Here is a 27,709-nt window from a genome sequence, read left to right on the forward strand (position 1 = left end):
ACGTTTCCCGTAAAACAGCGTGAACCTTGCTGCTTTAGCTTGGCGTGAGGTCACGTCATGATGGATTTGAAGGCGTCCTTGTATGACTTACAGGGAATAGTTTTGGTGCCTTTTTCTGGCAGTTAACTCCTACTCTGTGAGAGAAAAAGTGAAGAAAATCTTACGTACACGGCAAACGCGAAACAGGTTACTCTCAATTAGAAACGGCAAAGTGCATCCAGCAAACTTGAAAAAATGGTGGGAAAATCAAGGTCGCGTGAACGTGGTGCTCTCTTATAACATCTAATCAGCGAGCGAAAATTATTAAAGTTACTACAAAAAATAATCATTTGGAAAAAATTTTTATTCAATTCATCAACATGACATTTTGTTGACCCTTCGATCCGACGAAGGGCTAACGCTCGAAACGTCAGCTTTTATAACCGTAACGGTGGCCGATTTACCATTTCAACTTTGTTGATATATTCAATTTATGACATTTTGTTAATTTGTTAATTACATTAAAATAGTGTTTATTCCGGCCTTGACGCCTTAACTCGCTTTTTCCTGTTGGACTGTTGGTGACTTTCTAAACTCTATGACAATTTAGCTTGTGTCTTTACATTACTTGCTGTAGAAATGGATGCATTAACTTTCTTAAATCGTCGCGGCACCGGGGTCCGAGGATCGCCCCGGCGTATTATCAAAATAGATTCGTCCCCATGACCACTCCTGTGTTGACTCAGCGCCGTTTATCAAACCACATCTAGAGAAAATGATTTAGAAAAACCTTAGCCGAAACATTCATCCATGCAGTTATCTGTCTAGTCTTGAATAAAGTCATTCTAGAAGAGATGAAATATTTACAAGGTGTGACACTATTTCAAATGCAAATCCCGACCTTGTCCCTGGTTGTGTAATACACTATTTTTCGCTCAGACGGAACATAAACATTTTTTCACTTGAAGTTTTGGTCCTTCCACTTATAGTAAGTTCCCTGACCAACAAAATTGGTTTCTCTTTTAACATGATGCTTTGTTTCGAAAGTTACGGTCCACAGATCTCACAAAACACAAAAATTTCTATATAGCTTCAATCTCTCATCAAGGCTATGGCTTTCCAAATAAACGGTTGGGAGCCTGAATCTACTAAAGGTTAGAGTGTATTTTTTCCCTTCAAACTCTAATTCTGACGACTTGAATTGAATTAAATCCAGATGTTAAAGAAATCTTGCAATACCTTTATCTCCAGCATGGTTACTCCAAGTCGAAACGCCACTGTTGTTTTTTCATTAAAATTCAAAAATTTCTACCTCTGAAAAACATCCTCCAGTGCTGTCTGGTGTTCAAAGGGTAAACAAGTTCTCTTAACACGTAAGGCCTTTTGTAGCTTCGAGTTCAGGGGTCAGAAACATCTTTGTTTGGTAGCAGATCTGAATGATAAAAATACATGTAGTTAATGGTTATACCGAGTTCCGCCCATAACGAGTTTCGGCCACATCGTTTCACCCAGAACGAGAATGCTTTCGCCCAGAGGTACATCGTCTGCGAAGCGAAACCGCGGCGGCAAATTATTTTCAGTTACATTTGGAACTCAACGCTACTTTTATGCGTTATGTTGAGTTTGAGGTCTGGCGCCCTATGAGACGGTAAACACATGCAGCCATTTTCGAAATTCTAACTAAAAGTAGAAACTCACTTTTTAATCGACGTCTTCCGTGGCGTTGCCGTCCTGACTGCTTAAAGTCCCTAACATTGCGTTTTTGACGGTTGACTGTGAGTATTTTGGCCATTTGACAGTGGTCGACACATTTGTTAATGGTTATCTTACGCAAAAGTCACTAGGCATAAAAGTAGACCGACACAAAACAGGTCTTTGTATTTATAACGTGGCTTTGATGACTGAAATATTCAGATGAAGCTTAATTATTTATTGACTGAACAATTCCTTGAATTGAGCTTATATTTCTCGAAATAAGCTCTATTTGAGATAAAATGGGAGTAAGCAGTCTAGCGGAATATTTACCTGACAAATATCCACTTAGAATAACGTTGCGTGACAAAAGGATTTCTGCTTTCAGTTGTTAAAAGTAGGGGAACCCCCTGACTTGAGAGGTCAAACCTCCCGTGCGCCTGAGCGAGTTCATTTCGATAGTTAGAGTTGGATATTTCCGTGGTCTTACAAACGGCGAAAGTTTTGCGGTGGGTTTTAATGTCAGCTTTTCTCGTTTAACTCGTTGTTAAGGCTAGTAACGGAGACTAAAAGGACACAGAAGCGCCGAGGTAAGATTTTGGTTGTAGTAGATGTGATTTTTGAAATAATTATTTTTGCCTTCCTAATAACCCAGCGACACAAACTTAGGTGCGTCTTGGCAAGTCCATTTCGACAGTTGCAGTTAGATATTTCCAAGATCCTTCCTTTAAGGCTGGTAAACAAAACAAAAAGTGAACTCAGGAACACCGAAGTAAGATTTTGACCGTCGTAGGACTGCAAGATTTGATTAGTTTCTCACTCCCGTCAACTCAGCGACATATACGAAGCAGCAGTTGTAGATATTCGCAAGTTTATAACATTGTGTCGTCTAGCCGGCAAAACCCCTCTCAATGTGAATAGATAAAAAAAATTGTAGTTTAGTCAGCTTACAATGTAGCGGCGGCTTTATTTTTGCTTAGCAATGTATGTTCACACAGGGAATTATTCGGTGAAGAGTCGGGGATGTCGATCGCATTCAACAACTGCATACATATTAATTTATGCAGGGTCATGTTAATCGCAATCGTCTTTGGAGCGAGGAAAACCGCAGATGAATAACAAATTTAGTATCATCTCTTGTCATTAGTCCTAACATTGATCAAACCTTGGGCATATTGCACCTTTGCCTACTTTATCCAAGACAGTCCTAAACAGTTCTAAATGCGGATTCACCAAACTGACAGTTAGATCCTCGATTTGGGCAAAATTAATGGCAACTGCCAATATTATCACTTTGTCGTTCATAGCCAGCGAAACTAAGCTGTAAAGTTAGTTTCCTTTCCAATCTCGCAAAAGTAACTCCTAGCTAGGCTTTTTGACGAAAGAAGGGACTGATTTTGCATTTTACATTTATGTGCAATAAGCTTACTGAAGCAAATTTTCCAAATCTGTTTTTTGTGATGACGTCATGAGTTTTGGTTTCAGTTTCTAATCGAGGGGAACCCCCTTTTTCCCACTTACGCGGAAATTAGGCGCTTGAGATGTTAAAGCTTCCAGAGCGTTTAAGAAAACACACTGTAATGCTTGAAACCGGATCCTTTCAAGGGAAGTAACATCATGGACATGTCGTCTTCCCTTCTGTTAGGCTGTTATAAGAACACTTTTCAATCACACATGGTTCAATACACGGCGAGTATCTGGTTGCAGGAGGTTATTATGGCCTTTAAACTCAGCTGATCTTGTAACAGTTGTTACAAACAAAACTGTTTACGCGTTTATTTTTAAGAGATTCAAGTAACATGTATCAAATTGGCCCAAGTTTTAGTCAGTTTATTTTTGCAGTTCTTTTGCACTATATTTTCCGGCTTATAGAGATGATGTCAAATTGAGTGAATTGGCCGTAGATTTTTATGATAAAGGCATGACCTCACCAGGTCTGCCTTATGGCCTTAGTTAAAGTAAAGCTGGGAAAGCTTTGCCTTGAGTTATACCCCAAACATTTATGCTCAGTCAATGCCAATACTTTTTTTTTAAGAGATCGTGTTGCATAAAGCAAAGGTATGTTTATACTTTCGACTTTAGGCTACTAAGGAGGTTATTGTGTGGTTGGCAGCTTTCTCAATGGTTATCTCACGCAACTCTAAGCATCAAAGTAGACCGACACAAAACAGGTCTTAGTATTCATAGCGTAGTTTTGATGTCTAAAATGTTCCGGTGAAGCTTAATTATTTATGAAACAATTCCTTGAATTGAGCTTATTTCTTGAAAATATGACATATACGCCAGGTCAAGAATTCCACTGGCTGTTATCGATTTTGGGAATTAGGGGAACCTAACGCTTTCTGGCATTCGACTTCCTTTATTAAACTGTAAAACTCTTACAATCTATCAATTCATATCGCACCATTTTGCTTCTTGTAACTTCGCCCATTTGTTTGGGAACTACGAACAGACTTTGATCAGTTTTCAATAGGGAAGATGAAATGAACTCCCAAGGGCAGCATCAATCAGTTACTGCATTCAATCATGAAACTACACCATCCTGTACCATCATGATGGCTAAATTCTACTTGTAAACCAAATTTGAATAAATTGACCCCTGTAGTAAAACCTAAACCTCTTTCCACGATGTTTCTATTTGAGATAAAATGGGAGTAAGCAGTCTAGCGGAATATTTACGTAACAATTATTCGCTTGGGATAACGTTACGTGACAAAAGGATTTCCGCTTTCAGTTTCTATAAATGTAGGGGAACCCCCTGAATTGAGAGGTCAAACCTTCCGTGCGCCTGAGCGAGTTCATTTCGATAGATAGAGTTGGATATTTCCATGGTCTTAAACACAGAAGTTTTGCTGTGGGTTTATTATATCTGCTTTTCTCTTTTGTAAGGCTGGTAAAGGAAACTGAAAGGACAGAAGTTTTGCTGTGGGTTTATTATATCTGCTTTTCTCTTTTGTAAGGCTGCTAAAGGAAACTGAAAGGACAGAGGTTTTGCTGCGGGTTTATTATATCTGCTTTTCTCTTTTGTAAGGCTGGTAATGGAAACTGAAAGGACAGAGGTTTTGCTGTTGGTTTATTATATCTGCTTTTCTCTTTTGTAAGGCTGGTAATGGAAACTGAAAGGACAGAGGTTTTGCTGTGGGTTTATTATATCTGCTTTTCTCTTTTGTAAGGCTGGTAAAGGAAACTGAAAGGACACGCGCGGAAGCGCCGAGGTAAGATTTTGGTTGTAGTGGATGTGGTTTTTGAAATATTTTCGCCTTCCCGATAGCTCAGCAACACAAACTTAGGTGCGTCTAGCCAAGTTCATTTCGATAGCGACATATACAAGTTTGCAGTTACAGATATTTGCAAGTTTATAACATTGCGTCATTTAGCAAAACCCCTCTTAGTATGAATAGATAAAAAAATAGTGGAGTTTAGTCACCTTACAATGTAGGGGTAGCTTTGATTTTGTGTAGCAGAGTACGTTTTCTCGGAATATTATTCGGTGAAGAGTCGGGGACGTCGATCGCAGTCAACAACTGCATACATTTCAATTTATGCAGGATCACGTTAATCGCAATCGTCTGTGGAGCGAGGAAAACCGCAGATGGATAACAAATTTAGATATATCTCTTGTCATCAGTGCTAACAAGTCAAAACTTGTATTTCTTGCACCTTTACCAACATTACCTAATACAGTTCTAAACAATTCTAAATGCGGACGGTATGTTGTTCACCAAAACTGACAGTTAGGCCTTGATTTGGGCAGAATTAGTGAAAGTCTGCCAGTATTGACACATTGTCGTTCATAGCCAGCGAAAGTAAGCTGAAAAATGTTTCTTTCCAATCTCGCTGAAATAACTGCGAGCTAGGCTATTAGATGAAACAAATAATTGCTCTCACATTTCATTTATCTATATTCAGAGAAAATAGGCAATAAGCTTTCTGAAGCAAAATTTTAAAATATCTGATTTTGCGAAGGAATGCGTGACGTCATGAGTTCTGGTTTTAGTTTGTAATGGAGAGAAACCCCCTTTTTTGCGCTTAAGGGGAAATTTCCCTGTTGCGCTTGAGATGTTAAAACTTCCAGAGCGTTTGAGAAAACCCAATGTAGTGCTGGCTGTTCCGAAAACGCGGAGTGCGGAGTCTAAAACAGAAATTAAAAAAAAAAAAAGTTAAAAAAAAAATTAAAAAAATAATTAAATACATAAATAAACTAGAAATGGAAATTTAAAAAAATAATAATTATTATTATTTAAAAATTCACGCCGCCTGAAGTGGATTGTTCATATGATATATTTAACTCAAAGTTTTCACAGTTAGCAGTTCACTTTTACGGAAAAAAAAAGTAAAGAACAGTTCAGTTGTATTAGCCATGTTTTCCTATTTGCCGCCACTGAGATCGACTTTCGGCACTTAAATAATAGGTAAATGTAACAATGTTTTCGGTGAGTTACATCACTTTATTTCAGAGGCAGAATCAATGCTAACCTTTCTTGCTAAAATTCCTGGTTTTGTTAGTGGACCGTATTGATTTGTAAACAATTGCAAACATACTTCCGGGATGGCTGGCCTATTTATTAATAATCAAATATAGCCTGCACGAAAGCACTTTTATTTTTGGCATCATAAGGAAAGCTTAGGTCGTGGTCTGATCACCGAAGTTAGTCACAAGGGATCAGGAGCTGGATGAGGTTATCCCTCGTTTAACTCTTTCTTTACCTTTCTAGTCTTTACTTTCCTTTTTCATTTGTAATCGGTTTGCAGACATTTGGCGGTTCAAGTAGTAGGTTCGCAGGTTTCGCAGTCAGCAGTTCCTCAGATTAGACTTACCCGGCTCCTATAACGTTCAAATTTCATGTAGAAAGTTTTCATTTTCATAAAATAATACGCACATGGTTTTTAAATAATTCAAGGCTGGATCGAACTTGTAGTAGACTTCTACGTTCAGTAGTTCAGTAGGAATTTGTGCATTGGAGAAATCAGATATGCTCTTCATAGTATTACTATGGCTCAGCCAAACAATTAAGAGTCAGTCTCGTGTACAATTGCGTTTTCCTTTTTCAGACATTAAGATATATCATTGTAAGTTAAGTTAATATTCGTTAAGTCAGGAATTTTTTTCCATGGAGGATGTATGGGAGCAAATTAAGACAGTGACAACGTTTCTGATCGTTCTAGAAGTAAACAGTGGAGCAGAGACAGTACACATCAATACGATCTATAATATATTTCTTTTAAAAAGAGTTTCTTTCGAGTGAGTTGCACAGCCAGTGCAATCTTGGCATTACCATTACCACTTATTACCAGCTTTACAGTCAAACTAAGTGAAGCGTACCCCTCAAGATTACATTAATGAATTTATCAATTAGATATTGAACCCGCCAGTCGTTTCAAGAATGCAATAATGAATTGATTATTTGATTATTGAACCCTCTAGCCGTTTCACAAATGCTATAATGGATTGATTAGTTGAATGTTGAACCCGATAGCCGTATCCGTTTTGAAAAGGCGTGGATCATTGTTCAAATTAGAAGTCCATTTCTGAAATCCAATAAGATTGTTCTATTTGACGAGGAATCCTGAAAATGAACAAACTGCACTGTAAAAACACTGAGACAGTCGATCGCAAATATTAACGAAATGAAAAAAGTCTTGCGATGGCTTCGCCCGTTAACTATTTTTTTGGACGATGAATACACACAAGCATTTCTACAAGTTCGTCAAGATGTAAATAGGCGAAACAAGCTCTCGATAATATGGCATTCTATTTACAACATTTACAAAAAGTTCTACACAACACTCGCACTCACCTTTCCCCCCATGTCTGACGCCATGTTGAAATAGTTCCAATCTACCATCACGTGTTCGCATGACCCAATCAGAAATGGACTTCTGATTTGAACAATGATCCACGCTATCGGGATCAATATTCGCCAACGAATACGGCTATCGGGTTCAATATTCAAAATAATCAATCGATTATTGCATTCTTCAAACGGTTAGCGGGTTCCATGTTCAAATATTCAATTCGTTATTGCGCTCCTGAAACGATTAGCGGGTTCAATATTCAAATAATCAAATCATTAAGTATAATGTAATCCTGAGGGGTACGCTTCACTTAGTTTGACTGTAAATGAATATATTAAGTACGTCACATAGCTCGGAAAACGGTGAGCGAAAAACTCGGGAAAAAGTGCTTTTCTTACTCTATTTTGCGTGAAAAGCCTTCAAGTACTGTGTGCTAACTTAACTTTATTTCCAGCTTGAAATCAGTAAGTAATTTTCCTCCGGAGAAGGTATTAGATTCTAGCATAAAAAAAATACATGGCCGCAGTCACCGTAGTTGCACGTGGAATTGACGAGACAAGCAACCCTGTGCAGTTAAATGGCTTTTTTTGGAAAACATTTTATTTCTATGATTTGATTTCTCAAAGCGCAACTTTACCTGTCTGTTGACTTGTTTCTCTATTTGTCAATCTACATTTTTTATCTTACTATTTTTCATCGCTGGATATCTTTCAAGGTTTTAGTTTGAACTTTGCGAGAACTATAGGACGCGCAGTTGACAAGTTGTGAGAATGGTTCAAGGGTTCATTCACACGGGCAGTTTATTTTTGGAAAGCAAAGCTTGAGATTGTTTCGGGGCAATGCGGCTTTCCAGGAAAACCGAAGGTGTAATTTGGATGTTACTGAAAGTGGTAGCGGGGAACGGGGAACGGAAGTACAGCGGTAACCCACCTGAGAATTCAAAATGGCGGAATAAACGATGTTTACAAACACTGATTTTATCGCTAGGTCGCCGCTTGCAGCGAAATTAGACGACTCGCTTTTATTTAACTATTGCCCAGGCGAAGCCACGAAGCCTAGTATTCCGAGGCAAGAATTCGATGTCAACGTTTCTGCAATGGCTGCCACCATTTGTTCTGACGTCTCTCTTTGTTTTTCCTTCCTGAAATCTGCACCTTTTGGCAGAGTTTGGGTATGTTGGTTGTTTGCATTGCCCAACAGCATTTTTTGCAGATAACAAGCAAGGAGGTAATATCTTAGGTTAACAGAAATGGGCTAAGAAACGTAATAAGCAGCCTAGTTACTAAAATTACTACATGCAGATATCTGCTTACCTTACCGCAAAATAACAAGAGGAACATAATATCTTTTTATCGACCCATAAACTTCCATGTAAACAATAGAGAAATCAAAAATTGACAGAACTTTTACTGAATAACATTTAATTTAACAGGAAAACATCAGTTATGTCTTCAAGAATGTAGGTGTATGAATTCGCATTCATGCTATTGCTTACAATAAAATTTACACTGCATTGATCATATTCAAGAGAAAGTGATTCCCATAGTGGGCGTGAAAGTCATTCAGCTGTTTGCTTTACAACATTATTGACATTGCTAGGTTGTAACGGTGAAGATATTGGAGGTAAACTTCATTACCTTGCAGTACAATTACTCTATGAATATAAGAATAAGTGTCGCGAGCTTGTAGTTCTGAGTTGATCGTTCAAATGTTGTGCATGAATTGTAAGATATTCACCTCTCCGAGGATTTGATTTCTATGCAACCTGCAATGTGTGCCAGACAAAAACTAAATTTATGAGGCACTCAACATTTCAAAGTAAAATCCTTCAATAAAACCTACACTTACCGTCCATGCTTTGTGCTCCGACGATCGCGTTCGAAGAGCACATACTACTAGTTTCCAGACCCTTTAGTTCCGTTTACTACGCTATTTTGAATTCTCAGGCGGGTTACCGCCGTACACCCGTTCCCCGTTCCCCGTTATCAGTTTTAGTAACATCCGTGTAATTTCTCGCATTTGCTAGACATGGTCAAAATTGGACTGCTCTTTACTTTCTTTTTCCGTAAAAGTAAACTGCTAACTATGAAAATCTTGAGTTAAATATGCCATATGAACAGTCCACCTCAGGCGGCGTTCATTTTTTAATGATTATTATTTTTATATCTTAAATTTCTATTTCTACCTACTGGGCACTGTATCAATACAAGGCGAGGAACTGGTTGGGGAGGAGGCGTTTATGGCCTTTGAACTCAGCTGATCCTGAAATATTGTTACAAATACAACTGTCCACGCATTTATCTGTAAGTGATTCCAGTAACGTGTTTAATTTGCCTAAGTTTTTGTCAGCCTTTCTTTTTTTTTTTTGCACCTCTTCTGCATTATATTTTACGGCTCCTAGAGGTGATGTGAATTTGATTGAATTGGCTGAGCACCTAAATTTAGCCTTACTCGGAAGATTTTTGAAGGCGTGACGTCGCCAGGTCTGCTTTAAGGCCTTAGTTACGGGAGCCACCTAGCCCCAAGGAGTGTCGCTTTTACACTAGAGAGTTGAAAACTCCCAACGTGCTGCTCCGTTTACACTTTTGTAGCTTTAGTGTAGTGCAGAAGAGAGGAGTCAAACTTTATTTCCGATTAATTTAACCGTTCAATCACAGCGCGTTTCGATCCTGACCTTAATAGATGGGATGGCGGTACCCATCCCTTGAAATCCTCCGCGAAAAGGGTTCACAAGTTAACCTTTCCTAATAAAGCGAACCTTGTGATCTTTTCCCTTTTCCTGTGGAAAGGTTATTTGTCTTGTCCAGGTTAGAGCTTATATCTGTAACCGATGTAAATTTGACAAACTGTCGGTACCATGCAGAGTACTTGTGAAACGATTCCTATAACTGAAAACTGATAGGTACACACGCGCTGGCAGGGTACGTGGCAGTTATTAAGTGGAACGGTAAAAACTCTTCCCTGGGCTTTAAACATTTACTTTACTTGAATTGCTTTCATTTCGAGCACTTTGACTGTTCTCGTAAGCTCTTTACACTGTTGCTGACCCCAGAAAATGTTTTGTTGTCTCAAAGTATTGAATCTTGCACAGTTATTTGTCAAACTTTGGTCAGATTGTGGCTGATTGGTATTGTTTTTAAGGACTGAAATAGCGTGTGGTTTTTTTGTAGATTGACAGGTCATGTGACTGATCAAACGCTAATGCGCCAAGTTCGTTCTGTTTACTCTGAATAACCAACCCTGTGGTAGGTTAGATAGATCATAAGAGTCCTAATTTACCGAATGAGCTCCTTGATTTCTTACTCTGTGTGAGGTTTATTCTCCGTGAAAGCCTTTAAGTTCAATTTCTTCAAGAAACTATCGCGGCATCCCCAACTCTCATTACTGTTTCAGCCCATTTATATTATTGTAGGCAAAAATTGTCATGAAAAATCAGCCAATGATGGATTGTTATGTTGAAGTTTTGGCTGAGAGGGCTAAAATGCTCAATAAGTCGAGAATTAAGGTTAAGGCTTTGGAACAAGTTTGGTTGTGGCAGAGAGAGAGAGAGAGAGAAAGAGAAAACATCTGGAGTTCCCTTAGTTTTATGCTATCGGCTGAGGTGAACTCTCTGAAACTAATCAGGTGCAAATGTCAAAATTTGAATTTTATGAGGACAGCCCCTTTAGCCAAAGTTGACAACACAAAGTTCAAATTTGGTTCTTTTGCAGTGATGGCGGAAGGTGGTCAGGTGAACGTTGATGATGGGAAATCTACAGACGGTAAGAGGGAAAACATTGCAATTCATTTTCTATCTTAGAAAGTTTCTCATAATGCTCATTTCCAGATTGCTGCTTGATTTAGTGGACAGTGCCCAAGTATGATGAAAAGTGAAAGTAGAATCACTTGGGGAAATACTCATTAAACAGCTTGTTTTTTGAAGTGTAAAAGTTTAACCACAAACGTGATGCTTTTGTTTTCCAGTCACAGAGGAACGTCAGGTCAGATCTGGAGATTTGAAACTAAATTTAGCTGATGATTTTCAGGCAGGTGAGGAAAGTAGGCGTATTTGTAGGGTTAATATTCATGTTTTAGTGTCAAGTTCTAAAACTGAAAGGAAACTCATTTCCACACCAAAACTCTAGTACTAAGAGAATACCTTGGAGGTGGAAACCAACTGCTGACAACTTATAGAGAAAATTCATTTTTTCGGAGATTACGGAAGATTGAGTTGAAACCGTTACGGCTCAGAATGAAATACTCTTTGTCCTCGTCTTGCCCTTGGCGCACAAAGTCATACATAAGGGATCACAAATGCGATCTTTCTTTCCCTTTTTTTCTCAGTGCCTCTCATCAAGTGGTTTCCACCGTCTGCATCTCCTTCTCTATATTCCGTCCTTATGTCTCTCGTTCTTCAGTTCTTACTCCCATCTCGATTAGACTCCAGTATATTTTGTCGATAAGATCAAATTGAGTATGGGAAGTCTGTTTGATAAAATATCAAGTCGGTACCTTGGCGCAAGGTTAGAAATCTTTCTTAATCAATGTTCCTTTAAAAATCTTATTCCTCCTCAGATCACATTCTACTATTTTAAGTTTCGATGGAAAAAGATATATCAAAGATTTGAGATAGAGTTTGACCACTTTCCCACTGCATACCTCGATTCACGTTGTTTTAGATCATCTTGTTAGTGTTTGTCAATGTTGGCAAAACGTTCCATCGTATTTGATACATTAAGTCCTCAGTGTGACCGGTGCGGCGCCTCCGAATGAAAATGAAAAAGCTGGTTTTGAAACTTTTGGTTGAAACAATGTTCACCTCAATCATTTTCTAAAACGTTGCACCACAGAGCTTGTAGTTGTTTTTCTGAGTACTTTGAAAAAATAAATTATTAGAGGCCAAAAGAAAGATATTTGATAACCTCGATGTCTGACGGAATATTTTTCAGACGTTCAGGCTGAAGTACCGTCAGACAGTACATCGCAATTTGATGATGCTACTTTGAAAGGTAAGAATAACAACTAGAATAGATACAACATATTTAGTGTGATACCTACGGTCATCGAATTAATTATGACTCCACACTATCCTTGCCAGAGGAACATGGTAACGGCACTTACCGAGTAAGGATCATTTAACGGGAAAGACGCAGAATGTTTTGTTAGTCGAAAACACGACTTTAACTTTAAACATTTAGGTCAAACTGCAGCTCTCCAAAGTACATACAAAGGTGTATATTTCGAGATGTTAGCTTTTGCATTCCTCTTTAATCATGATGTTGTGAGGTGAATTGGAAGTTGGTATTTTGAGACTTTTCCAGTGAAGCCTTTTGTTTTGTTGAGCCTTGCCTTTTGCGCCTACGTGTTGTTTTGGTAGATTTATATTTTTTTGGCTCAGCTCGCGGATTTCCTTATTACCGTGTTAGACACTTTAATCGCTTGTTATGGTTGAGAATAATAAGTTTCATAGGTGGTCGTGTTTGCGTTGGTAAAGCTGACCTTGAGTTTTACCCACACTGAAGTTCTTGTTTGCGTGCGCGATTCCTGTGCGCAGCTGCTAGCGTTCAATTGGTTCCTTGGCGCTCGACGAATACTTCGATGAGGACCACCCAGTTCCCCATTTTTGCAAAATAAACGGATACACTATAGAAACACTCACGGTAAGCTAACCCAAACATGTCTACGGTTTTCCTACTTAAGACGTTGGTACTTCTCGTTAGAGAGAGAGAAGAGAAGTATCGCTGTCGTAGAAGTCAACTCCTTTGGAAGAGGAAAAAGAAAAGTACAGAGTCCTAGTACCTCTGGTTAATTTGGGTAAGCGAGAGGTACCCCCCCCAACATTGATGTTGATTATGGATGTTTGCTGCTTTTTTGTTAGCAATAGCAGAGGTGTACTTGAAGGATGGTGATAACGAGTACAGCAAAGGGGAGGCTTACAACGCGGTACACCTCTATACAGAGGGACTGCAAGTGAATTGCAAAGACATCCAAGTCAACGCCGCGCTCTATAGCAACAGGGCAGCCGCGCAATTGCGTTTGGGTAAGAGTTGGTCGTTTGTTCCTAATATACCAATTTTAAAAGGATTCAATACAAAAGTTTACAGCTCGAGTTATATGCGTGAAGAAACGCGTTTGTTGCTTTGCGAGTCGAAGGACGCAACGTCATTAAAGTTAATAAGGGAAGCTTGACCAATTTAAGGAGTTTTGTCAAAGGGAGCATTAATCAGACAGGTCCAATGGATCTGATTGACTGGTAAGCTTAGTAAAGCGCCGACTTAGACAAGCTCATGGCACGGCCCTGTCACCAGCATCACGCGTACTGGCCGATTTTCTATTCATCCCCTGGCTAATTGGAAGACGGATGGAACCAAAACCTGAAAGGTCTCTTATTAGCCATCTTGAGAACTGCTTAGCGTATACGTACCTGTGATGTCCACAATTAATTAGCATACCGCTGAACTAACAGATAGTGCGTTATATATCCGTAATAACCAATGGTAGGAGGTGAACCTTCAACTCTTAGATCAAAAGAAAGGGCCAATATGATGTAGGTAGACAAGATCACATCCTCCTGTAGGATAAAGTCTGGGTAAAAAGATTTATCGCCAACTTGGCAAGCTTGGTGTGTGCGATGAGCAAGTGTGAAAATATTTATGCCCGTACTTGAAAATACGTTTTAGGAAATTATCAAGAAGCTTTGGATGATGCTACAGTTTCTGTTCAGTTCGAACCAACTTTCATAAAAGCCATAGAAAACGGTAGGTTTTTTGCATTTCCTAAGAAATGCAGAAGTTTTTTTCGTTTTTACTAGTACGTATAAAGTTTGTAATTCAGGCTTAATGACCATGCAGGCAAAAGCCTCCAGGCAAGCATGGCCCTTCCTCCAAATGTAAATTGGAATTTTCAGCGCGAGTAAATTTTTCAAAGGCTAACCAAATTACATGAGCCTGTAGTGCGAAAGAGATCTGTAGTCCTTAAAAATTTACAAGGGCCAATTTATCCCAAACTGCAGGAGAAAGGTCATGTGATTACTAATTAATTATGTACAAGCAAAAATACAACTATGTTTTCCTCTTAAGTTGTTTTTATTTCGAGTCATGGCTCTCTGGTTCGGCCGCTTGCCTCTACTTTGTCGCCAGAGTAGGCGGGATTTTGCCTTAAAAAACTTGCTTCGATCTTCTAAACTCTCTATTACTAATAATCAAGCTTTTGCACTCTTTCTCTGTTTGGTATTAGTCGACTGTAGTAACCATTACACGAAAGCTGTACCGCTCGTAATCATCCCCGTCTTACGTACTAAGTGTTGCCTCGGGCATCAGGTTCACACTTTACATAGCCGTTTTGGGAAGCACAAGACTTCTAGACTTTTATCCAGTTGTTTGTCCTTGGCAGGATGTTTTTCGTTTTTTGGCATTCTCCCTCACACTGTGAATTAAAACGTGGTAACTTTCTCCTCACCTTTCCTCTATGCTGTTTTTCGTTCTTTCGCGACTTACCTGTCATCAATTTAACCTCAACTTTCTATACTCAACTTCAACTTTTTTTGCGGCTGCCGTCTCCTATAGAATAGTGATGATAAGTAACAATAGAATTCCGATCTTGACCCGATATTTCCCGATGCTACCTATTATTATTTTTTTTTTGAGAGTATCCTATTAGCTCGACATTCGCTGCACTCGATACACATTTGAGTTGCCTCCTCTTTTGATTTCTGGCTCATAGCTACTGGCGCAATATGTTTTCAGTTCTTGTCGTGACACTCCAAAAGACAATAAACATCTCAAAATAATTTCGATCTCGTCGACGCGTAATTTTAATTACCGAACAAAAAAAACCCTTTTTGTTGCAGAAATATCTAAATAGGTGTGATCTGCACATCATGGAAACTTTGAGGACAATTTTTTTCATCGGAGAGAGAGCATTTTATGATTTGAATTAGCAACGTCTACCCAAAAGGAATGCTAAATTTGCGACGCGAGCAAGGTGCTAAATACACTAGCTTGAGTTATTAGATGAAAATAAAGGAACGGTGGAACTGCTGAACGGCAGAACGGCGGAGTATGCTTAAGCATGGAATGACGGAATATCCTAAAAAAGCACAATGACGGAATAAATAAAACGCAGAATGCCTTGTTGTATGAGACAAAAGTCTGACAAAAATGGAATTGCGATGAAATAATAAAACTATTTAATGGTAACAGGCAAAATTACAATAATCGTGGTTAAATGATTATTGGAGCCCAGAGGACAGAGAAACCGTGAAGTTTTTTAGCAAGCCTCTATAATTATTTTTATTACTATCTGTTGCCGCCATGTTGTGATGTTATTTGTTGTCAAATACGTATTCCTTTTTTTCTTTCCGTCGCATTTTCATCAGGTTCGTTTGCTTTCATTGATTTTGTTTGTTTGTTATCGTCGCATTTTTTTTAAGTTCGTTTGCTTCTACGCTCGATATTTTCTACGGTATTCCGTTACCTTTTTTCGAATAATTTCTCTTTATTTGTATATCCGTATAATTTCTGTCGTGTAAAGTTTTAGTCATTCGAGCTTTATCATTAAACCGTGTTCAACCATTGCTTTTCGTTTTTTTTATCGTCTCAAGTTAGCATTTCGCCGGAATCTCGTACAATCTACATACAAGTTTTTCAATTTCTTTATGTATAATTGTAGTGAGTTATTGTTTATAATTTTATTTTAGCAACCGCTCCGCTTCGCTTCGTTTTGTTGTATTTGTTATATCAAAGAGCGTGTCTTAGTTGAACATGTGCGAGTGCTTTTGGCCGCCATACTATCGTTATCATTCTTACTATTATTAATATCATTATTTGTCACAATTTAATTATTGCTTAGATGTCAATTGGTTACTTCATTTTTTAATCGTCTTTCTCATGTGGAACAGGGTACTCATAAATATGTGAGATGCTTCAGGTTTTCTGTTTCCATGTGAACAACACTACCTTCTATCATTATTGTACAACCTCTATTTCTCTTCAATGCTATAGTAATGTGCTACATCAGTAGCCACATGCAGTCTCAGACAAAATGTCAACTTTCTGCCTCGTTTGGGATTAATTGACGTGTTCTCGACCCATGAGCATGCTGAAATTTTTTCCCGTACATTTATAATTATTAATTCCTTCTAATCAAAGTTTGTTTAAAGGTTCAAGCTGTAAGTACTGATAGTTTCATCAAAAGACTAGTCCCATTTTAACATTTCTTCACCAACGTGTATTTGCTACTGGGTCTCGAGTCGTAATTTCATTTTGATTACTTTGATACAACTTTGGGTATATTTAGTATGCACAATAGGAAGAAAAACCAGCGATATTAAAAAATGACGTTTCGACGGCTCCGTGCCATCATTCTCATTGTTCAAGAGACTTGAACAACTTAGCATCAAACAACTCAACTGCGATGGAGCGATCGGATTCCTTCTGCTTTGTCAGAATTTTAGTCTCACCCCAGCGCTCGCTAGGGTGGATGAAACGAAATCTGCTAAGTGGAAGCAGTCTTCGAACAAATTACCTGAGAATGTCATCATTGAGGAACTTTGCTTGAAGTCTCGGTAGAATATAGTCTTGACGACACAGATCAACGAAATCTACGATTAGACTCGTCAAACATGCTCATCCCTTCGCTATTTATATATCATGAAAACGATGGCCTTTCTTCGTAGGAAACGGTATAAGAAAGTCATGAACGACCATATTTCAAAAATCGCAAGGATGTTACGCAGAAACGTGGATGTTGACGAGCATATCCAGAACATATCATCCCATCAGCTAACATTTTTTCAGAAACTTGTACTATGCCGAGGTCTCAAGTTTGCTATTCCTCAGCGTCAGATATCTGCCATGGAGGTTAAAGCCAACTTTGAAAACGTCTACTGGCAACTCGAACCAACGATCTCTGACGAAAAAAAAGAGTTGGCCGCAGCCACACTCCGTTCTATTGCATTAAACTACATTTAACGGAAAAGTCCAAGACCGCCTAGAGCGTTACAAAGATCCATTAACCAACTGAAGAAACGGGATTATATTATAATCTCGAAACCAAACAAAGGGTCAGGTGTTGTCGTCATGGACAGATCTGACTATGTACGTTTTTAAGTGAGGCGTCTGTCAACAATGAAACGAAATTCAAGCCAGTATCCTTGGAAAGAGCAAGTACAAGGGGTAAACCACCCCAACATTATCACCCTCTACTAGGAAAATAGAAACATCTGGAGTCCGTAGTTCAAAAAATCTTCCTAAACATATCGCTGATTCTGTTCGCCAGAAAGGCTCGAGATTGGCACACCTCTACGGTCTGACCAAGACGCATAAAAAACGATTGGCGGTACGACCAATCTTGTCTGCCGCGAACACATATAATTGTACCCTTGCGAAATGGCTTGATGAGAAACTAAAACCGCTTTCGATCAACAAATATGCAATCACTGATGTTTTCCAGTTTGCCGATGAGATCAAGGAGATGCGTTTTAGTGAGTGTGATATTTTAATATGACGTATCTTCCCTCTTCACGAATGTGCCCCTCGAAGAAAAAATAAAGATCCTTGCTAACAAAGCTTTCACTGAAAACTGGTTCAATGTGACCTACAACATGAACATCAGCCGAGATGATCTCGTTGCCCTTCTAAGAGCGGCCACAAAACAGCAACTTATCCAGTTTAATGGCAGCCTCTGCGAACAAAGAGATGGTGTTGCGATGGGATCACCACTAGGACCGCTCATGGAAAATATATTTATGTGTTCCATTAAGTAGAAACTTGAAAGGGAGAAGAAACTACCCTATTTCTATAGGGGGTACGTGGATGACACCTTAGCCGTGGTGCAGGACATTTCAACAGCTAGTGCTTTTCTTGCAATGCTGAAAAAAACACACCCCGCGCTCAACTTTATCATGGAAGTAGCAATCAATGGCAAACTGCCCTTCATCGGAATCGAAGTTATGAGGATGGGTAGCCAAGTTAGAGCATGCGTCTACAGGAAAACAACAGATAAAGGTCTTCTTCTCCATTACTAAAGCCATGTGGACAATAGGGATAAACGATCTCTTCCAACAACTATGTTAAATCGTACACATCGACTCTCATCTTTACCTGACCTTTTCGCTGACAACCTGAAAGAGATCTTTCGAAAGCTTAAGTACCCTGAGGGACTCATGAACTGTGTAATCACCAGATTCATCGAGTCTCATGACCGAAAACAGGCGCTTGAGGTTAATAAGCCTGTTCGAATCATTATACCATTTAAAGATTAACGGCCAGCCGACTTAGTACGAGGACAGCTGTCCAATCTCGCGAAGAAAATGAACAGCGATTTGTGCCCAGTGTTTACGAGCAAGAAAATTGATGATGAGATCAAAGTGACAGAACCCAAACCACCTCTTGTTAACGAAAAATGCATTGTTTATAAATACAAATGTCATCTGTGCGATGCAGATTATGTGGGCTATACGTGCCGACGCCTACGTAACTCAGCGCATCAATGAGCACAAGCATTCTGTCATAGGTAAACACCTTCGGGACGTACACAATCTAAGGAAGAAAGATCTTCGTGACCAATTTACCATCCTCAAGAAATGCCGTCGGAAGCTGGATTGTTTAACTGAGTTTATGAAATGCTCTTCATCAAAGACAGAAAACCGACACTTAACACTCAATCTGACTCCATCAAAACAAAACTTTTTATCCGACAGATCAAGTGCACCACGCTTGTATTTTATTAACCTATTTTTATCCTTTATTTATCGTTTTCTACTTCTTAATCATATGCATTGAGACCTTCACACGTACTTTAACTATATAATGAACTCGCAAATGTATTTTTTTTTAATTTGAGATTGATTGCATAGAGCCGTTGTAACGTCACTCTTTAATGTCGCTGGTTTTTATCCTTAATTGCTTATCGAAAACTTTAGTTATTGCAATGGGAAGAATTATAATTTTTCCCTATTGATCATAATTACAAATATTCCAGTTTCCTTTTCTTAAGGGGCCAGTGCATGTGAGCAGCTTCACTTCTATCAAGAAGCCATTGGCTGGTGTCAGAAAGGATTAGCAGTATCCTTTGACGAATATGAAAATTTTTGTCACTCAGGTACCTAAGTCAAAAAGTGTAAAGTAGACGGTTCTTATACGCTGTTGACTGTGATGAATATAAAGACCTTTGGTTACCCGGTGACTTGTATTTTAGACGGCTAACAACAACAGATTTGACCTTAAACAAAGCCTTTGCCTGAATGGGTGACTTTTAAACACCTCCGTATATCTAAACCACTCTTCCTTCCCTTCTATTTACTGATGAAATAGATTCAAGAGACAAACAAGGGTTTATAGGCTGACCACTCAGAATCACGCATGTATTTTTTTCCAAATGTGGAAACGGAGGTTAGAGAAATATTATGTCACGAAAGGTTATGACTGGGAATAACTCAGTTGATGAATATAGAAGCTTAAATGGTAAATGCGCAGATGACTCCGCAAGCTTTTTGTTGCAACTTTTGTTCGTGGCACCATCGGTGAGGGTGGACTAGTTGACATTGGTGTTGACAGTTTCCTGGTGAGGGCATGTGAGGGCGGAGGACTTGAGAGCTTGCAATGGTGGGGGTACTAGTAGTTTTGCTCGAGGTCACTCCTCCCACTGCTGCTGCTTCTGTTACTACCATCATTATCACTACCAGTGATAGAAGTTGTAGAAGTTGGAATAATTCTGGTTGTATAACTTTTAGCTCTAGCGGCTAATTTCAATTGCTCTAGACTGAACGCTGACATGAGCCTGGTTGTGTTTGAATTTTTATTGTGCCAAAAAACGACACCAAACTCTTTTTACAAGTAAAGTCTTTGACTTGACCTTATAAAGATGGACCACAACAACAAGAAGTTACTTGATTTGTGGACCCAATGTGTTACTGAGTCAACTGATGGGACAGATGAATCGGGAAGTAAACAGGAAGTAAAGACTAACCGTGACAAAAACAGCGCAGAAAGCGAGGTACGTGAACAGTTACCACATCAAAATTTAATGAAAACCAATGCGCAACACGGAAAGGGGCGCTCGATTGGTGTGATTTCATGGAAGACGGACCAGTTCGACGTTTCCATGTATTTAAAAAAGTAGTTCCTATGTTTGCGATGTCTGGAGTATATTTAAAATCTAAGGCATTTTGGTAGTTGTATTTTGTACAAGGCATTGTCCGAGCGTTGTCCACCTATTAATTTAACTCTGATAGTCTTTATTTGCTATTTATAATGATTTAATTTATTTATTCAGTTTTCATAGACTCCTAAGTCCTGTACGTAAACCTCGAAAAACGACTACCGGGTCAAAAGATTTTTCACCTTCAAATGCCTTAAAGAGAAATGTCCTCAGTATACGCCCAGCTGGCACGGTTGGATAAATTTAGCTGCACCACATAAGCTCGCAAGTCCGCCTCATATAATTAGCTATCTGCAGAAGTAATTAAGGATAGGTCAGCCAAGGGGTAAACAGGCCTTATTTGCAATTGAAATTAGTACTTTTTAGTATGTAAGTACTATACTTCTATAGTTTTATGTAGCTCCATTACTATCAAACAATTTTTTATAGTTGCAAGTTTACAGATCTTATTCGCAATTTAACCTAGTTTTTAGAGGTTTAAAAGTTATATAAATTTATGCGGTTCCATAATACTACAGCATTTTAAACATTTTTATAAAGCTTCTAGGTTTATTTATCTATCTTTTCCTTCCTGACTGACCTGTAAACTAGTTTTACACAGCTAAGTCTCAGCCACGTTAATAAAGTATGTCTGTATGTAATTATGTATGTTTGATGTCTGTAGGTAATTAAAATATTTCTAACTTCAAACCTTAGGATATAAAAATCCACAAACAACTATCTCAAACAGCTATCAAGAAGGTCCTCCATCACGAGAACAATTCGCATCTTTCTATAAAAGTAGAGGAAAGAGCTGGAGAGGGAAATACTTACGGCAATCTCGTCAATGCTTATGATAGCCTAGGAGATTTCCAAAGGGCCATCCAGTATCATGAGCTTCGTCTGAAAATTGCCAAAGAAGTGGGAGACAAGGCTGAAGAAGGAAAGAGTTACTGCAATCTCGGCATTACTTATCGTAGGCTAGGAGATTTCCAAAGAGCCATCCAGTATCATGAGCTTCATCTGAAAATTGCCAAGGAAGTGGGAGACAAGGCTGGAGAGGGAAAGAGTTACGGCAATCTCGGCAATGCTTATGGTAGCCTTGGAGATTTCCAAAGAGCCATCCAGTATCATGAGCGTCATCTACAAATTGCCAAAGAAGTGGGAGACAAGGCTAGAGAGGGAAAGAGTTACGGCAATCTCGGCAATGCTTATGATAGCCTTGGAGATTTCCAAAGAGCCATCCAGTATCATGAGCGTCGTCTGAAAATTGCCAAAGAAGTGGGAGACAAGGCTGGAGAGGGAAAGAGTTACTGCAATCTCGGCAATGCTTATGATAGCCTTGGAGATTTCCAAAGAGCCATCCAGTATCATGAGCGTCATCTACAAATTGCCAAAGAAGTGGGAGACAAGGCTGGAGAGGGAAAGAGTTACTGCAATCTCGGCATTACTTATCGTAGGCTAGGAGATTTCCAAAGAGCCATCCAGTATCATGAGCTTCATCTGAAAATTGCCAAGGAAGTGAGAGACAAGGCTGGAGAGGGAAAGAGTTACGGCAATCTCGGCAATGCTTATGGTAGCCTTGGAGATTTCCAAAGAGCCATCCAGTATCATGAGCGTCATCTACAAATTGCCAAAGAAGTGGGAGACAAGGCTAGAGAGGGAAAGAGTTACGGCAATCTCGGCAATGCTTATGATAGCCTTGGAGATTTCCAAAGAGCCATCCAGTATCATGAGCGTCGTCTGAAAATTGCCAAAGAAGTGGGAGACAAGGCTGGAGAGGGAAAGAGTTACTGCAATCTCGGCAATGCTTATGATAGCCTTGGAGATTTCCAAAGAGCCATCCAGTATCATGAGCGTCATCTACAAATTGCCAAAGAAGTGGGAGACAAGGCTGGAGAGGGAAAGAGTTACGGCAATCTCGGCAATGCTTATGATAGCCTAGGAGATTTCCAAAGAGCCATCCAGTATCATGAGCGTGATCTACAAATTGCCAAAGAAGTGGGAGACAAGGCTGGAGAGGGAAAGAGTTACGGCAATCTTGGCAATGCTTATGATAGCCTAGGAGATTTCCAAAGAGCCATCCAGTATCATGAGCGTGATCTACAAATTGCCAAAGAAGTGGGAGACAAGGCTGGAGAGGGAAGGAGTTACGGCAATCTCGGCAATGCTTATGATAGCCTTGGAGATTTCCAAAGAGCCATCCAGTATCATGAGCGTGATCTACAAATTGCTAAAGAAGTGGGAGACAAGGCTGGAGAGGGAAAGAGTTACGGCAATCTTGGCAATGCTTATGGTAGCCTTGGAGATTTCCAAAGAGCCATCCAGTATCATGAGCGTCATCTACAAATTGCCAAAGAAGTGGGAGACAAGGCTGGAGAGGGAAAGAGTTACTGCAATCTCGGCAATGCTTATGATAGCCTTGGAGATTTCCAAAGAGCCATCCAGTATCATGAGCGTGATCTACAAATTGCCGAAGAAGTGGGAGACAAGGCTGGAGAGGGAAAGAGTTACGGCAATCTCGGCAATGCTTATGATAGCCTTGGAGATTTCCAAAGAGCCATCCAGTATCATGAGCGTCATCTACAAATTGCCAAAGAAGTGGGAGACAAGGCTGGAGAGGGAAAGAGTTACGGCAATCTCGGCAATGCTTATGATAGCCTTGGAGATTTCCAAAGAGCCATCCAGTATCATGAGCGTCATCTACAAATTGCCAAAGAAGTGGGAGACAAGGCTGGAGAGGGAAAGAGTTACTGCAATCTCGGCAATGCTTATGGTAGCCTTGGAGATTTCCAAAGAGCCATCCAGTATCATGAGCATGATCTACAAATTGCCAAAGAAGTGGGAGACAAGGCTGGAGAGGGAAAGAGTTACGGCAATCTTGGCAATGCTTATGATAGCCTTGGAGATTTCCAAAGAGCCATCCAGTATCATGAGCGTCATCTACAAATTGCCAAAGAAGTGGGAGACAAGGCTGGAGAGGGAAAGAGTTACGGCAATCTCGGCATTACTTATCGTAGGCTAGGAGATTTCCAAAGAGCCATCCAGTATCATGAGCGTGATCTACAAATTGCCAAAGAAGTGGGAGACAAGGCTGGAGAGGGAGGCAGTTACTGCAACCTCGGCTGTGCTTTTGGGAGTCTGGGAGACCTGGAAAGAGCTGCCAACTCTTATCTTTCTGGTATAGTAATCTTTGAAGCTATCCGAACCAGTTTGCGGCTCAATGATGATTGGAAGATTAGCTACCGCGATATGCAAAGGAATGCATATAACTGTTTGTGGCGTCTTCGATTAAAACAAAATCAAATTTTTGATGCACTTCTCTCTGCTGAACAAGGACGTGCACAGGCTCTTAATGATCTTATTTGTTTTAGGTATGGGTTGGGAGAGACACAACTTCGGCCTCACACCCCACGGATTTCTGATCTTGAGGTCCTTATTGGTGATGCTGTATCAAATACAGTTTTTATGGCGTTAGATAGTGAGGAATGCAAAATATTCTACTGGTTTATCAATAGCTTACGGGATATTCAATTGAGAAGTATCGAGATGAGTAGTTATGGCTCGTTCAAAGATGTCAATAACTTCATTGAAAGCTTAATAAATACAGCGTCAAGAGAGTTTACCAGAGCTGTTATCAAATGCGAAAATCGTTCTCTTGATGAGCCCTACGATGAAGAATTGGTTAAGAAAAGGTCAGGTCATGCTGGTTACTCTCTTGAATGCTCACCGCATGCTGCTTTACGCAAGCTGTATGACGTTATCATTGAGCCGGTTGCTGATCTCGTCAACTGTAATGAACTCACCATTGTTCCCGAGAGCTCATTGTGGTTAGTCCCTTTTGCTGCATTGATGGATTCCGAGTCAAATTATCTCTGTGACTCTTTTCGAGTTCGAATGATTCCATCACTGACTACTCTGAAGCTCATTAACGATTACCCGAACGATTTCCATAACAAGAAGGGTGCTTTACTTGTGGGTGATCCATGTTTGGAGGAAGTTCTTTTCCAGGGGAGGAAGCTCGATCCACTGCCATGTGCAAGAGAGGAAGTAACGATGATCGGGAGAATCCTTGGCACTGAACCTCTTATTGGTGAGGAGGCAAAAAAAGATGAAGTATTGAGGCGACTTCCCTTTGTTGCATTGGTGCACTTTGCAGCACATGGCCGAATGGAAACAGGCGAAATTGCTTTAGCGCCATCAAGGGCCTGCTCATCACAGCCCTTTGGTGAGGAGGAGTCTCTTCTAACAATGAAAGATGTGCTGAATATTCAGATACGAGCAAAGCTGGTTGTGCTAAGTTGTTGTCACAGTGCTCGTGGAGAGATCAAGGCTGAGGGAGTGGTTGGAATTGCAAGAGCGTTTCTGTGTGCCGGTGCTCGCTCTGTTCTTGTGTCTCTGTGGGCGATTGATGACGGGGCTACTCTTGAGTTTATGAAACATTTCTATGAAGAACTTGTGACTGGGAAGCTGGCCAGCGAAGCTCTTAACCAAGCTATGAGGAGCATGAAAAAGTCTGAAAAGTTCAGCGATGTGAAGTACTGGGCACCGTTTGTACTTATTGGCGATGACGTATCACTGGAATTTCATTAGTTGAAGATGAAAGTGTCGGATGTTATCGAATGTAAGTAGGCAAATATTAATTGATGATATATATTGAAGTAAGCCCGCAGGGTGTTTGCATGGAGGGAGGTAAGCCAAGGTATATTTTTATGCCATATAATTTTAATGCTCTGAAAATAATCAAATCCTCGAGTAGCTAGCTGCAACGGCTCTTATGTCTCTAAGATGATTTGTTTTTAGTCAGTCAATCACAAAGTGTAATTTGTTATGAGCAGCAGAATGATATCCAGCTTTAATCGAAGACTTCAACCAAAACTTTTCCAAGGATGGGCAAAGATAAACAGAATGACATGTACGCTTTGTAACTTTCAGTTTGTGTACATTGTATACAAAAATGAATCAATAAATTGATATTACTTTAGGAACACATCCAAACCTATGTTAAAATGAATATTTCCTATTTACGTTTCTGACTTTTTTTTTATCCTGTCCTGTAGAAACGGCGATATTCTTGGTGATGATTTTTTACAACCATTTGTGTCCAACTTCTCCGACGACGGGAACTTTCTGAGTATCTTCAGTAGAATAGCAAGGTTTTAAAGGCGAAATGCCTTAGTTTTCAAACTTCCTAATTATCTCGGCATTCAACGATATTGTCTGTCAGTGAACTGAATCAAGGTGTTGAGCTAGGTCTTTAAGTTAAAGTTTTATTTCAAAATTTTTAATTGCTTAATGCATGGTTTAAAAGACACCACAGTGTATTGCAGAATAGTGAGTGAAGTATGGAAAATTGTATTTGTGACTTAAAACCGCATTTTTGATTTATTCTTCTTCTACTGATTACGATTGAAATAGTTGAAGTATCTTATTTCAGTCGACGTACAACTAGGATTTAACTTAAGACGTACTGCTCGCTTCCTCGGGTAAAAAACTTTGGCGAATGTTTCGTTATTCAGGAATGAGTAGATGGAAGTTAAACTTCTAAGATTTGTTGAAACAGTTTTTATTTTTCAAAGGATGATGTGCTTTATATAACCGCTTCCCGGGTAGCTCAGTTGGTTAAGCGCCGGACTGTTGGGCGGGAGGTCGAGGGTTCGAGCCCCAGCCGGACCCACACTCAGGGTCTTAAAATAATTGAGAAGAATATGCTACCTTTCTATAACCTCGATCAAGAAAGGGTTAGATATTCTAGTCTTCTCGGATAGGGACGAATAAATGGAGGTCCCGTCTCCTGCATCTATTAATTAGTTGATTTGGTTGGGCAGGGGACGTTAAAGAACCCACCTCAAGAAATCACTGTGATGTGGTTTGGCCTGGTTACTGGGAATTGGGGGAAGGGGGCATCCGTCATATTCGCCTTTATTTGATTGTAAACTGCTTAGCAGTCTTGTAAAGTCCCCCGTGCAGTGTTATAAAGTGCCATGAGTTCAAGATATGAGCGCTATATAAATACAAGTTATTATTATTATTATCATTATTATTATTATTATTATTTGAAGGGCAAAGAAGCTTATCTCGCTAGTAGGTCGTGTAGGGGATGTTTTTCAACTTGAAAACTTACAAATGTTTGACTTTCAATGTAAAATTTAATTCAATTTTGAGTAGCAATTCCCTTCTTGCTTAACTATAGCACCGAAGTAGTTTCCAAGCAAATTGAACTTAAAAGTCTAGAGTATCTTACCTTTATCATAGTATTTAGTTTTATCGAAGAGTTTTGAAATTATCTCAAGATCCTTATTTCTTTTTAACTTCTTTGAGGTGGAATTTTCTTTCACTGAGGCCTTTCTTTAAGGCCGGTTTTTGTAGCGAGCTAGGTACAGTGATTGCCTCGGGAAAATATTGTAATCTCTTTGATTTACTTTTTTATCTTGTAAAAATAAGATACACCTGGCGAATTTAAGGGTATAAATTTAAGCGTGTTCTTGGAAATAATTATCGAAATTATTCGTGTTGCCCACTACTGCCAGCGGTAGTGGGCAACACTCTTGGTTAGATCGTTGAAATATAGCTGTGGCATCGCATTCTTTAAATGTTTTCGTCTTGTTGTTCTGCTCCACTGGCTAAGATCGTTTCCTTATAATTCAACAAAATGAAACTGTTAGGCATATTCCCTTTGCACTGCCTTTTTAGCTGGTAGTGTATTCTGATCGTCAGGGTGGGCGAGGAACTGAACAGAACTGTTAAAGGTGACGGCAGCTTTAGGCGTTGAGAAGAAACGAACGCTAATGTTTATAGAACTCGACAAGAACAAAAGGGGTCATTTATGGCTTACATACACACTCGTGTTACAATTGGGGGGCAATGGAGAAATCCACCCTCTTAGAGCGTGGTGTCACCAAGAAAAAAAAGGTGTTGGTTAGTATAGATCAATTTCACTTTCGTTATTTTTTTTTTTAGAGTTATCCCTTTCCTTCTATTTTTTTACAAAATTGCGTTCATCACAAAAGCTATCTCTATTCCCTTTGCCATTTGACTGGTTATTGTTATGTGAACATTAGATGAAGGTTAGCCGATTGAGGAAAACTTACTTCCATTTTAAGAGAATGTCCATAAAATAACT

The 27,709-nt window shown here is 39.5% G+C and overlaps 1 protein-coding gene, 1 long non-coding RNA gene and 2 pseudogenes across 5 annotated transcripts in view; 3 read left to right on the plus strand and 1 right to left on the minus strand.

The window, feature by feature from the left end:
- Positions 1–326: 326 nt before the first annotated feature.
- LOC148735508 (uncharacterized) lies at positions 327–2,736 on the minus strand. 2 transcript variants are annotated; one of them, XR_015998245.1, is made up of 3 exons: positions 2,623–2,736; positions 1,219–1,411; positions 327–745 (listed from the first exon to the last, which is right to left on the minus strand). It is a non-coding gene; the product is annotated as an uncharacterized LOC148735508 (long non-coding RNA). The 2 variants fall into 2 exon arrangements; XR_015998244.1 differs by lacking the exon at positions 2,623–2,736 and adding an exon at positions 1,678–1,962.
- On the plus strand, positions 2,163–27,179 carry LOC111319248 (uncharacterized). 2 transcript variants are annotated; one of them, XM_088751507.1, is made up of 13 exons: positions 2,163–2,261; positions 4,845–4,886; positions 10,638–10,712; positions 11,178–11,228; positions 11,431–11,496; positions 12,396–12,455; positions 13,325–13,486; positions 14,127–14,204; positions 19,444–19,511; positions 20,311–20,442; positions 21,304–23,346; positions 23,707–25,210; positions 25,647–27,179. In XM_088751507.1, exons 4-12 carry the CDS (start codon positions 11,180–11,182, stop codon positions 25,177–25,179), a joined length of 4,131 nt encoding a protein of 1,376 aa, XP_088607633.1. In that variant the 5' UTR covers positions 2,163–2,261; positions 4,845–4,886; positions 10,638–10,712; positions 11,178–11,179; the 3' UTR covers positions 25,180–25,210; positions 25,647–27,179. The 2 variants fall into 2 exon arrangements, with proteins under 2 accessions (XP_088607633.1, XP_088607632.1); XM_088751506.1 differs by having other exon boundaries at positions 21,304–25,210.
- The window catches only part of LOC148735509 (uncharacterized), a 32,871-nt pseudogene continuing 7,346 nt past the window's right edge, over positions 2,185–27,709 (plus strand). Inside the window, exons 1-2 of the transcript XR_015998243.1 lie at positions 2,185–2,261; positions 4,845–4,886. The product of XR_015998243.1 is annotated as an uncharacterized LOC148735509 (transcript). The remainder of the gene's footprint in view (positions 2,262–4,844; positions 4,887–27,709) is intronic.
- On the plus strand, positions 15,151–19,421 carry LOC111319249 (uncharacterized; annotated as a pseudogene).

This window comes from Stylophora pistillata, chromosome 3 (genome assembly GCF_964205215.1).
Source record: "Stylophora pistillata chromosome 3, jaStyPist1.2, whole genome shotgun sequence".
Taxonomy (NCBI): domain Eukaryota; kingdom Metazoa; phylum Cnidaria; class Anthozoa; order Scleractinia; family Pocilloporidae; genus Stylophora; species Stylophora pistillata.